This window comes from Leuresthes tenuis, unplaced genomic scaffold (assembly GCF_036924035.1).
Source record: "Leuresthes tenuis unplaced genomic scaffold, fLeuTen1.0.hap1 SCAF_21, whole genome shotgun sequence".
Classification (NCBI taxonomy): domain Eukaryota; kingdom Metazoa; phylum Chordata; class Actinopteri; order Atheriniformes; family Atherinopsidae; genus Leuresthes; species Leuresthes tenuis.
In genome coordinates this window covers 20,766,673-20,779,151 of record NW_027325375.1, presented here as the reverse complement: position 1 = coordinate 20,779,151, position 12,479 = coordinate 20,766,673, and the positions used below count along the sequence as shown (strand labels likewise).

At 37.7% G+C, this 12,479-nt stretch overlaps 1 protein-coding gene across 2 annotated transcripts in view; it reads left to right on the top strand.

Annotated features, from left to right (window-relative positions):
- Positions 1-5,737, top strand: part of opcml (opioid binding protein/cell adhesion molecule-like) — a 278,248-nt gene extending 272,511 nt beyond the window's left edge. For both annotated transcript variants that reach the window (XM_072375306.1, XM_072375305.1), the window contains 4 exons: positions 675-812; positions 1,182-1,302; positions 2,223-2,374; positions 2,605-5,737. In XM_072375306.1, the coding sequence (XP_072231407.1) occupies positions 675-812; positions 1,182-1,302; positions 2,223-2,374; positions 2,605-2,705 (512 nt within the window). In that variant the 3' untranslated portion in view covers positions 2,706-5,737. The remainder of the gene's footprint in view (positions 1-674; positions 813-1,181; positions 1,303-2,222; positions 2,375-2,604) is intronic.
- The last annotated feature ends 6,742 nt before the right edge of the window (positions 5,738-12,479 follow it).

Sequence of the window (12,479 nt, the reverse complement as noted above, 5' to 3'; positions counted from 1 at the left end):
AATGCATTTCATTTCAAATCATCCAAATATGTTCATGTAGTTTTTCCAAATTCATTTCTCAGAACTGAGTATTGCAGATAATGTTAAAAGGTGATATTCAAAAAAACATGTATTCACTTAAAGGCTGCAAATCTTTAACAGAAAGCTTTGAATTACAAACATTGGATCCAACAAAAGAGAAAAAAAAAAGGATCCCAGCAAAGGACCTTAGTAACTGTGGTTTGTTTAGGTCCTTTGTTGTCACTGAAAGAAAGGCCATCTGGAGGAGCTTAGAGCGAGGATTGCAGAAATCTCAATTCTCCACATATAGCAAACATTTGGATTTTGCTTTGGACTGATGCAAAGAAACTAAGACTTTGTTTGACAGTTTATGTTTCTGTATCCTAACAACTTTTTCTCATATCCTCACTTGGGGGAGTAAAGACATGAGAAAGTAATGCAAGAGAGGAAAGTGACGGAACTGTTTACCATATCAAAAAGCACCCAATAACTACATCCCCAGACTTCCTCCGATGCCAGCATCATAATTACTGTGGTTTCTTGAGGTTGCTGTCACATTTAAACATAGTTTCAGGTTATAGCTATGGAAAAAATATTCCCTACACCAGTTCAAACAATTAGTAACTACATTTTATCACATGTATTTTAATTTCTGTTTCCTTTCATCTCCACAGGCAGCCATAAATTTGTGACGGAGGGGGAACATCTGGAGCTGACAGCCATCACCAAAGAGCAGTCGGGATCGTATGAATGCATTGCCTCTAATGACATCTCAAGCCCGGATATCAGGACAGTTCAAGTCACAGTTAACTGTAAGTGCCAAGATATCCCTTTCATGGTCAAACTATAGAGGAAACATAAGGATCAGTACATAATAGGGTAGGGCTCTGTTGCAGCTATTTTGACTGCAGTTCTGACTATTCCTTCTTTTGAAAGAGTGCTTTATAATGACAAGGATAGGATCAGCACATTTGGCTAGAAACACTGCATGAATTGTTCATACTAGATATCGTACCAAAATATCAAAGTCTATCCGTTTCTATGTTCACGTCACTGCTTCATTATTGCATTACATTATGCCAATTTACATGATAAGAAATAAGAGAACAAAATATTCCAGAACAGGAATCAACATGGCTTTATTCACAATTGTAAAAATGTTTTTCCATTTTGTTTTATAGATCCTCCGTTCATTTCAAAGGCGAGGAGTACGGGTACTCCGGTTGGACAAAAAGGAGTCCTGCAGTGCGAAGCCTCTGCTGTCCCGAGGGCAGATTTCGAGTGGTACAAAGAAGACCGCAGGCAAGTTTCTTCTGTGAGCTTTGTGCATCTGTAATACTGACTTCAAACAAGTCAGAGCCTGTGGAATTCACAAAGACGCCTTTTCTGCTGTAAGCTTTGGGACTTAGTTCATTTGAATTGAGAAAGACTTGATAAGTGATGACTTTTGCATCTATCCGTCATCAAAACAAGATTCTGCCTTTGACGTGATGAGACAATCAGTCATGCTCTGCATTTTTCTTTTGACAATGGGGAAAATGTACAGTTTTAATTAGATTATAAATGAAAAACATACCAGCGAGGTTATTTGCAAAACAGTCATGGTTCCCAAAGACAGCATTTATAAAAAAAAAATGTTACACTGTAATTGGTTTATGTCAGCGGGGTGTGGTTCATGCAGGTTTACTCGTGAGTAGTGCAGCTTTTTCAAGCTGATAGCTGGAGACTAGAAAGATGTTTACGAGCAGCCTTAAAGCTGGTAAGCTGATATAAACACAAGCTATTTTGCACAAGCTTTCGGTTAAATGGTCCCTGACGGTAACAGAATGAGTTCTTGTCACTGCCCAAAAGATAAGAGGGGCCCCTCAGAACAAAAGGAGGAGGTTGACGATAAAAGTAAATGAAGAGAATCAATACACAGAGACTATGGCTATGTAAAAAGTAGAAAAGGAATAGGAAATGCAACGAGTGAAACTAGTGATGGTTGTTGAGCAATGAAGGATGAAATGCAAAAGATATATGCTGAGTTCTTTCAGTAAGACAGACAAGTATTCAGAATGTTGGTTGTGGTATGAAATTGTTTTGCTTTTCACCATCCATAGGTGTAAATTGACTGCCTAATTTTCATTTAGATATGACTTTTTAGCTCATGTATGGGCTAAAAAAAAAAAAGTCCTTGCTAAAGCCATGTCCTCTGAAAGCTTTTTGTCTCCCCTTTAAAGGCTCCTCAATGGAATAAATGGAGTTAAGATCGAGAATCAAGGCAAACAGTCGCTGCTCATCTTTTTCAATGTCTCAGAAGAAGACTATGGGAATTACACTTGTGTTGCCATGAACACAATGGGAATCACTAATGCCAGTATAATCCTTTACGGTAAGAATACAAAATGTATTTGAAGTTTCAATTTGAATAAGTAAATTGATTTAAAGTTATTTTCACATGGACTAATTTTAGTCATATTTTGAAAGTCAATCATTGTATGATTTCTACTATTCAGCAGTTTCCATGGCAATTGTAGCACCATCGTACTGTGCATGAGGAAATAAGCCACAGTCACATTTGAAATCCGGATAATCACAGTTAATAGTTCATTTCCTCTGCAGGTCCTGGTGCAATGCATGATGTGAACGGGGCTGCCATGTTGCCCCGTTACTCCTTATGCCTCCTGCTGACTGTAACCATATTCTACCTGCTCAAGTTCTGATGCAAAATGTGACCCTCTTCACGCTTCTCTCAGCATCAAACAGCAAGAACAGACTAATAGTCCTATAAGAAGAATGGGAAACCAAGATTGCCACTGGTTCACCCTTCGTTTTCTTTCTATTTTACTTCTGGCTTTGCATCAGAGTCTGTTCTCTGTTGGCTCGCCAAGAGTGAGAGGCGTCAATCGGAAGAAGGGAAGAAGGCTTAATCATGCACTAATTTGATGATGGTAGAACTACAGAGTTTGTGTGTCCCCAAACCTTTTTGTATGTGAAAAGGGAAAAAGAAAAAAAATATGTGTAATGTTGATAGTTGACTGTTTATTGCCCAATATTGAAGTGTACATTCAGATTATTACTATTATCGTGTCACATCCTGTTCAGTATCTGTACAATACCATTAAGCTTTTTTAAGTAAATGACAAAAAAAGGAAACGATGCAATGTGATTGTTGAATTTTACTGTATTTTTACAGTTGTATGCAAAACAGAATTACTGGTCCTTCATGATGAACAGTTAAGAATAATAAAGAGTACACCATAATTTCTCAGGCAAAGTCCTACAGCATAGTGCATCCAAATTTTTATCCCGATCACAGTGTGTATAAAAAAAAAAAAGTGTATAAATGTGGTCAGACAATTCCTGCACTGTTTCTAAAATGCATTCACCCATCAAATGGCATTTTGAATCACCTCATTACAGTATCATAGCAGCTTCAAGGCATATTCATACTGACAATCTGACATCAAATTTTCAGACTCATTCATGTAAAGCAAATTTGAAGACAATAGGGATATGGTCAGATGCCCGTTTAAAGCAACACAAGAAAAGTCTGTGAGCCTTCAAACTATCTGCTTCTGACTTATAAAATACAATGACTTTTGTTATGTCCATTCCCTGAAACTGCTCGAGAGCACCCTTGGGTTGAGACACCACCGTTCACTTTGGTTTCCCACACTATACCCTCTTTGCTTTGTGATCGACTGACATTTTTGTGGGCGTCTCTGTGGCCTTTTCAACATGATAACAAATGTGCAGAGCTAACAAGGACATGACAGTGCTGTGACACCCCACAACTGTAGGGGGAGCCAAAGAGCAAAAAGATTAGCCAAATTCTCTGGCATTACTTTAACAGTAACCAGAGTTGGTGTTGATGGCATCGATAACGTATAAGGTTAGTGAGTGGTTTAGTTAGCAACTTCGTACTAAACTGACTTCTCATCAAGCGCTCAAGTTTATATTTTTAATTTCTAAAATCTTGATTTTTTTTTTTCCAATTTAAAGATTTGGTTTTAAAGTTACAGCTATGTAACTCCATTACAAGGTATTGTTTTTCTCCACTACTGTTAAAACAAAAGCACAAGGATTGTTTTTGGTGAGCAGTAGAGCCCAATGCGACCAAGACTTTGTGCTTAGATTAGCACAGCTAAAACAGTCGTTGCTTCTCACAAGTATGTTGCTACATATTTTTTGCCATTGGCATGCAAAGGCCAAATGGACGATATGTCTTATAAAACCTAAACATCCATTCAAAATCCAGACATTCACAGATTATCCAGAAGTAGGAGCGCTCTTATGAATAGAGGGATCGAACAGATCATGACTGTGTTTTTACAAGATTTAGCTTATTTTCTAATAGCATACTACAGAAGTCTTATTTGGTGTCTATGCAGTCACTCCTTTCCACCAACATGTGTTATTTTTGTGAACTAGTTTTATTGTAATAATTTTATTAATTTTATTATTTGCATGAGTATTACCCTGAATGTATTATTGCAGGGTCCAGTTATCATTGTGAGATCATGCAAATTAAAAGTATGAACTGCAATTCCATGCTACAGAAAAAAAAAAAAATAGATGTTACTTATTCGTATCTCAAGCATAAATTTGCAAACTTATTTAGATAATTTCCATATTCGATATGTAAATTTTGTTACAATCAAGGTTTATACACAAACACATTCTGTTAGGCAACCTTTTCCTTTTAATATACATTTATTCCACAAGTTTGTAATGTGACGTTTCAGAGAAGCCGGGTAAACGTCCTTCATTAAGACTTTCTTCAGTTTAACTCTTAATTTTTCAAGAGACGCAGACAGCAAAAGCTTGATGAGCTTACCTTGAATGAATCTTCCCTGAAGCTGCTATGAAGCTTTTTTCAGGTGTTGTGAATGTGTGCTGTTAACCTGATGTGCCCGAGGTAAAAGGTGGACGCTGTTCTCAAGACTACAGGAACAACCGTTTTACCCCATTTGGCAGGTGGATGAATTTTCAAGGGACATTTTTCAGTCAGCCTCACACAGAATTTCCCAGTGAAAAGACTATACATAGAGCACAAGTGATTGCTAACGTGATGTCCCTCTGTTGTTTAGTTCACTCTTGTGCAACTTATGAGTAAGAAGTGTATTGAAAAGAACAGGGATGAGACTGATTTATGTTTGAGTGATTTTATTGTACTCACATGTTAAGTTATGTGCTTGTGATTGATGATAGTGGACCAGTAAGTCATGGACTATGAGATTTCACATTGTAAGCTTTTTGACAAATAGCACAGACAGATGGGATTCAGATGCCTGCAAAACTAAGGTTAAGGGTTACTGTCATGCTTTCCATCTCAGATAGATCAACAGAACAAATATTGATGTCAATAATCTTGAATCAGTTTGTTTTAAATCCCTATTAAAAGAGAACTGACACTGGAATTTAGGTGTATTTTTGCATGACAGTGATGCATTTTATTTTATTTTTGATAGACTGAATCCGTTTTCAGTTTATTCTACATTATTCATAAACCCAATTAATGCCTATTTCTCTGGGAATTTTAAAAGTTATTCACAGTCCAACTGTTATCAGCTTTGGTTTTTCTCAGTCATATTATTTTACAATGTGTGATCCCACTGATAGCTGCCTTGTTCACCTGTTATCATGTATTCTGATCTACATGAAGTTGAGGGTTAGTAGTCATTATTGTGATATATAGTCATCGTATAATTTGACTGAGAGAGAAAATTGTCCATAAACTGGTTAAATGTGAGTTCAAGTTGCCAATCATTTGTTCTACAGTACCATTCACCATTTTTTCAGGTTGTATGCAAAAATAGAGAAAAACAGAAAAAGATTTAATGTTGTGTACCATAAGATTAAGCATCTGTAGCAGAGATCCTACAGAAATTATCACAAAATCTGCAGATCCCCTCAGCCCTATGGAGCATTATTGTCAGAACGGGTTGGTTAGCTGTGGTGTGGCTTGACGTGAAGGTAGGACCCAGATGCAGATATATATTAAAGTAAACTTGATTTCTTCAAATACAGACTAAACAAAAAGTGCGGCTGAGCCGGAATACACAAAACCTAAACAATGAAATAAATACTTGGAAAACAAAACTTGGCTTGAACTATGATACTGGCTGTGAAAACATGAGGACATACAATGAAGGTGAGGATCTGGCAAAATGCAAGGGGAAACCTAGAAACTAAATAGGTGGTGATTAGTGATGGAGTGCAGCTGAGGGGGAAATCACAGGTGAAATGAGTGAAGCTGATGACCAACAGTGACTGAGATGAAACATTTAAAAAAACTAATGACTAAAACACATAACTTAAAACATGAAACCAAAAACTATAATCATGGCAATTATAGTAAACACTGATCAGTCATAGCATTATGACAACCTGACTAATATTGAGTAGCTACTCCTGATCAGAAGTCTGTGGTACTAGTTAGAAATAGATCCCACAACCCATCTTGTGCATTGTCACACAATGTGCAAACGTGCAATGTTAATCACTTTATCTGTCAATGGTTTTAATTTTATGGCTGACAGGTTTCTTTCCTATTGTTGAATTCAAAAACTGTTGCCAAAATGCAAACAACATGCTGGAATAGCTGCTGAACACAATGCAGTGTATAATTTAAATAGACATTTTTGGTGGCGACTTAGAGAGTTTAAAAGGAAGAGTAATATGTAAATTGTATACTTAAAACCATCCTCCCAGGCCCCCACTGGCAATGCACCCAACCCACATATCTATCACTGCAGGTGGTGGGGCACATATTGGCAGCCAATTGATGTTCATTGGGGCTGAGCTACCAGGCCCAAAGGATTACAACCCAGGCACCAGGACTGTGACTCGCCTGTCAGACCTGGCTCCAGGAAAGTGCACTGATTTTCGTCATAAAGATAAGTGGACCCTATTCATTGGGGTCTTCTCCACAGGGGTTGTATTTATAATCATTTGTCTGACCCCTCCTACAACTCTACTGGGCCATGAGAAACCCTACCAGAAACTTTTGCCCCTGAAAACATAGCCCATGTGGCTCATACAATAAATTGATCATAGAGACTATCATTCTCACCAAAATGGGTTCATGTCACGGATGTCCATGCAGGCAGATACAGACTACAATAATTACTTTAAAGAATATCTGTCCGCTAGTGGTCTCAAGAGCAATTGAGTATAAAAGGTGAAAATGGTGTCTGTGACAGCCACGTTGTGTTGTAAAAAGAGTATTTTTTAAAAATGTTTTATCCATAACTACGATCCATTTCTGACCCTAACCAAGTGATGTTAAAGCCAAAGGCATAACAGGACATTATAAAGTTTAATCGTAATGTGTTGTGTTTACACGTGAACATGGCAATCTGTAAAATATTGCGATATAAAAAGAATGTATTGTTGCTCAAACTATGACATAATTACCAAACTGTATCAAATTAGCGTTATTGCCTAAACCTAACCAGGAAGTGAGAAAAGTGTTGCCAGTGACAGAACGCATGTTTGTCTCGATCTGACATCTCAGAAAGGCCCATGGTTAAAAGTGCAGAATTTAGCTGTTCCATCCAACAATAACTTTCTTTTTTTAAATCTTTCCTCCTTATACAGACTTTGTGGTTTGCTAATTAATAGACTGGACAATGACATAAACTTCAATGTCAAAACACTTCATGAGGTGTAATCCCCTCATGCAGGATCAGTACTTTCCAAGACAAAATGTTGAGTAATATTTAAAGGCATGAACAAATTACATACATGTTGTCAGTTGGAGCACTTGTTGGGCTATATATAAGGAGGAACTGTCAATAGAGATTTAGATTGATAATGATAATAAATCAATAATTTAAATCCAGTGTGTAATCAAGGTTAAATGATGATAAAAGCTGACCATTCAATATGAGTGCAAGTTATTTATTGTGATGGCAGTTCAGTTTACTGTGACCATGGCACATAGAATGGTAAAACTGTACTTGAGTTACTGTGATTTTCTTTTGTATCCACTCCATGACTTTTCCCTCTCTTCTGACCTACTATACAGGGATGTTCTGATTTACAAATTAAGCAAGTATACTAAAGTGCCATAATGTCAAATGTGATGCCATCTGTCTGGGAGCAAAGGTTAGGCTGAAATTGGGTAATGCAACGGTAAATTTAGACCATAGTGGTTAAAAGGGAAAATAATCAAAGTGCTGCAATGGAGAAAAAGAAAAACTTTTTTTAGACATCGCTTCAAGCTGGGACTGATGCACCATCATTGTGCATCACTGTCATAATGTGAAGGTACTGAGACAGAATGGGGAGTTGAAGATGATCCACCACCGACAGGCAAGGGAGGCAGTTACAGAGGCAAAATAGTCAATGTGTGAAAGTGGAAGCAGGCATTGGGGAGCACACTACTTCAACCAGTGACACTGTTGTCACTGCTGATTCTGCAACACTGGCTTGCTGTGTGTCAGCACGCACTGATGAGATGCTGAGCCACCACTGCTTAGTATGTGTATTATCAAAGACAAACAGTGGCTTAACATGGCTGTCTGTTTTGTGCCAATAAGCAAATCAAATCGAATGTATTCAAACTGTGCATAAAACAACCACAGGTGACGAAAGTATTCCACATAACATTTGCACAAAATAACAATAGTAAAAAAAAAATTTAAAATAAGCAATTCAATTAAATTCACTTTTATTCATTTTGCCAAATCAAAAACAAACATCATCTCAAGGCACTTTGAAAAAAAACAGCCCAATTCATTGTAATACAATCATAATCCGATCGAATCAAATTAATTAAAATTCAAATAAGTCCAATTTATACGTAGCCAATTTAAAAAAAATAATAATGTCTCACAAAGTAGACATAATGCATCAAGAACTTAGCAGAGATGTAAAACCACATGAAAGTAAAAGGAGAGAACATAAAGTAAAACCTGATTAAGAAAATTAATTTCTAATTAAAATAATAGTAAACTTTTGAAGATTTTGAGAACAATAAATGTGATTAAAAGCCAAGGCGAACAAATAAGTCACTGTGTTTTAAAAACATCGATGGAGAAGGACAGTGTAAGACCGCTCCATAGCTTTGGAGCTGCCACTACTGAAAAAAAAGAAAACAACACATATTAAACATTACAACAAATTATCCAGTTGCACATTTTCTTTTAAGTCCATAAAGACATGGATGAGTGAGTTTGGTGTGGAAGAACTTGACTGGCCTGCACAGAGTCCTGACCCAATAGAACACCTTTGCAATGAATTAGAGCGGAGACTGCGAGCCAGGCCTTCTCGTCCAACATCAGTGTCTGACCTCACAAATGCGCTTCTTGATGAACGGTCAAAAATTCCCATAAACACACTCCTAAACCTTGTGGAAAGCTTGCCCAGAAGAGTTGAAGCTGTTGTAGCAGCAAAGGGTGGGCATATTAAACCCTATGGATTAAGAATCGGATCTCACTAAAGTTCATATCTGGTAAAGGCAGATGAGCCCATACCTTTGCCAATATAGTCTATTTATATGAAAAAAATCTAATCATAGTGAAAAACCATCATCTTGAATAGAAAAATAATAAAGTGCCCTTTAAAAAGTTCAACTTCTGAGCATTATTTCAGTGCACAGCAGCAGTGCTAGATCTTGGCATGCACCCTAGTTAGGGATATGAATAACTCCGTCTCTATGTTACAGTGAACGTCACATCCTGAGCTCTGTCTGAGTTCATGTATAAAAACAGCTACAGAATAAGCAGCAGTGAGCATGCAAGAGGCAATGGGAAACTTACATGAAGCATAATCACTGTATCTTTGATGTTTGTCACAATGTATCTGATAAATATCCATCCATTTTCTATACCCGCTTAATCCGTCGGTCGGGTCATGGGGGGGCTGGAGCCTCTCCCAGCATTGGGCGAGAGGCAGGGTACACCCTGGACAGGCCCCAGTCCATCACAGGGCCACAAAGAGACAAACAAGACAAACAACCACACTAAGGAAAATATTAGAGACACCAATTGACCTAACATGCATGTGTTTAGACAGTGGGAGGAGAGAACCCACACATACACGGGGTACGGTGTATTCAAGCACAAAATGGATTTTCTTTTTAAAATGAGAGGGAGCGGCTTATAGTCAGGTGCACGCTATAGTCCGGAATTTGCGGTAATCGTCCCATATGATTTCCTTTTGGGATGAATAAAGTATGTCATTTATGTCACATAACTTACTGTCTATTGATACTGTTCAATTATGGCTCATTTGAACTGACTGTAAACCTACTTAACATCACTGTGTTACTCTACCTCAGTTATAGAGAGTAAACTAACAATTCCAATGGATTCATCATCACTGGAACTTTTAAATTTGTCAAAGCTTTTACAGTAATTACATAAGACATCAAGTGCCCTAGGCTCCATTTCAGACTGAACGCCATTTATTGTGATGGCTTGATAACACAGACAGCAGAGAGCAGACTGTGTGAAAAGAAGATTTTGGTTGACTGCACATACAAGGTGCTGCGATCACTATCTCAAGACTTACTGGTTAGGCACACAACTGACTCAATTTGTTAATCTGTACATCTATGCTATAGACTGCAATACACACACAAACACATTTAAACGCTCTGAACTCGCATTGCGTGTTACAACAGCTTCGGGAGATGTTGAACCGATCCATTATGTTGCCAATGCTTTCTGCAACATGAACATCTGTGTGGCTTTCTTTCAGCTCCTCACCACACAGCATGCAACTGTCAAGTATATCGAGGCTCCAGTTCCATCATAAATTCCTGAACCCCCTCCCCGAAACAACACCAAGGGGCAGCATATCTTTGCATATAAATCCTGTTATCTTGTCAGCGTTGGCATCTTTAAGATTCTCTGACAAGGGACCTGCTGTGGATGATTGTGCCCCACATTCACTCGCTCATATGTAGGTGGGTTCACCCTCATGCAGTATATGCAACTCTTGGGTTAGCAAGCTATAAGGTGAGTCCATAGATTTGTTGTCATTGTGAAATTAGACAGCTGCTTTGTACAAAGTCAACAAATGACATTAGTTTGTTACTATGCCACTTGCATGTGCATGTGTAAAAAAAAAAAAAAAGAAAGAAAAACATTCATATTATTTGGTGTTGTGATTTTCCTCTCAGGACAGCAACATTAGCTGCTTTTACTGAGATGTTAAGGTAAGGTACACCGCTTGTGATGCATCTGTCTATAAATCCTATGGTCTGAAGGACTAATAGATTGATTTTTTTTTAAATACAAACATGGCACTGACATGAAGAGTTTTCACGCTCAAATAGACGTTGGGACTTTGACGGAAAAAAAATGACAGCCTTACTGTTGCCGCACAGAAAGAACAGAGAAGAATGGGTTGCAAAACACAGACAGAGAGGGTCTGCTTTCTTGTTTTCTGTCTGGATCAGCATTTTAAATATTGTGCATGTAACTTTTAACTGAATTAAATGTATCTCTCCATTTTTTTTTAATCTATCGACAGAGCACTTTAAAAACAAGAAATACAGATTGTGTATAAACCGGAAAAATATCACCTGAAATTTCTGATCCAGCAATGTCAGATGAAGGTCGGCCTTCCATTTGGTCTTTAATGTGTGAACAATTACAATTGGATGAAACAATTACTTGTTTCATCCAACTCAAATAACAAGTCTCTTTACAATCACTAAGAAAATTCAAAGATATACTTTAGTGATCTTCTTTTCTGCCCCTCATCACTGGTTATAAATAGTTTAAGTATTTGGCGGCCTCTCCACTTCATTTCATTATTTATTTGCATATCCAACCATCAGTTTTTAATATTTTATGTATTTGCAACCTAGCATGCACTGTGTTTCATAACTCTTCATAATACGTTCCATTATCTACAACCATGTTCACAGAGCAGTGTAAGGGTATCAAGAGTTCCTTACCTCGATGTAGCCAAAAATGGCTGTATATTTGTTTTGGCCTCACTGGGGCCACTGGCAGTTCAGATTAATCTTGGTTCATGTGCTGAAGATGAGCCGGTCAATCTAGACTTTATTTGTGAATATAAGAATATAAAAATATGTTAAGATGTCTGATGACCAAGACACATTATTTTGTATCTGTGTTGATGCAACTGGCCAAATGCAAAGGCAGTACAAGGTTATAGCTGGAGAGATGGAGATAGCCTGATAGATAATGGCCTGTAAACATTCTGACGTCCCCAGTCGGCCACATACCTAATGTCTATCTGTATCATCTTAATGTCACGGAGAGTGCCTATATATAGCCACTTGTCCAGGGTTTACATCCAGTTCCATTATGCACACATGCCTATAATCTTGTCTTTGCCATTTCCTCTCTCTGACATGAGCAACATGGTATTTGAGTTCATGAAAGACACTGAAGATAACTGATGTTACAGGCTAACAGCAACACCAAACCCCCCCCCCCAAAAAAAACAGTCTAAAGTGAATGTCCTTCCTTTGAAAATGACAAGTTTGGTTGTTTGTGCAAGCAACA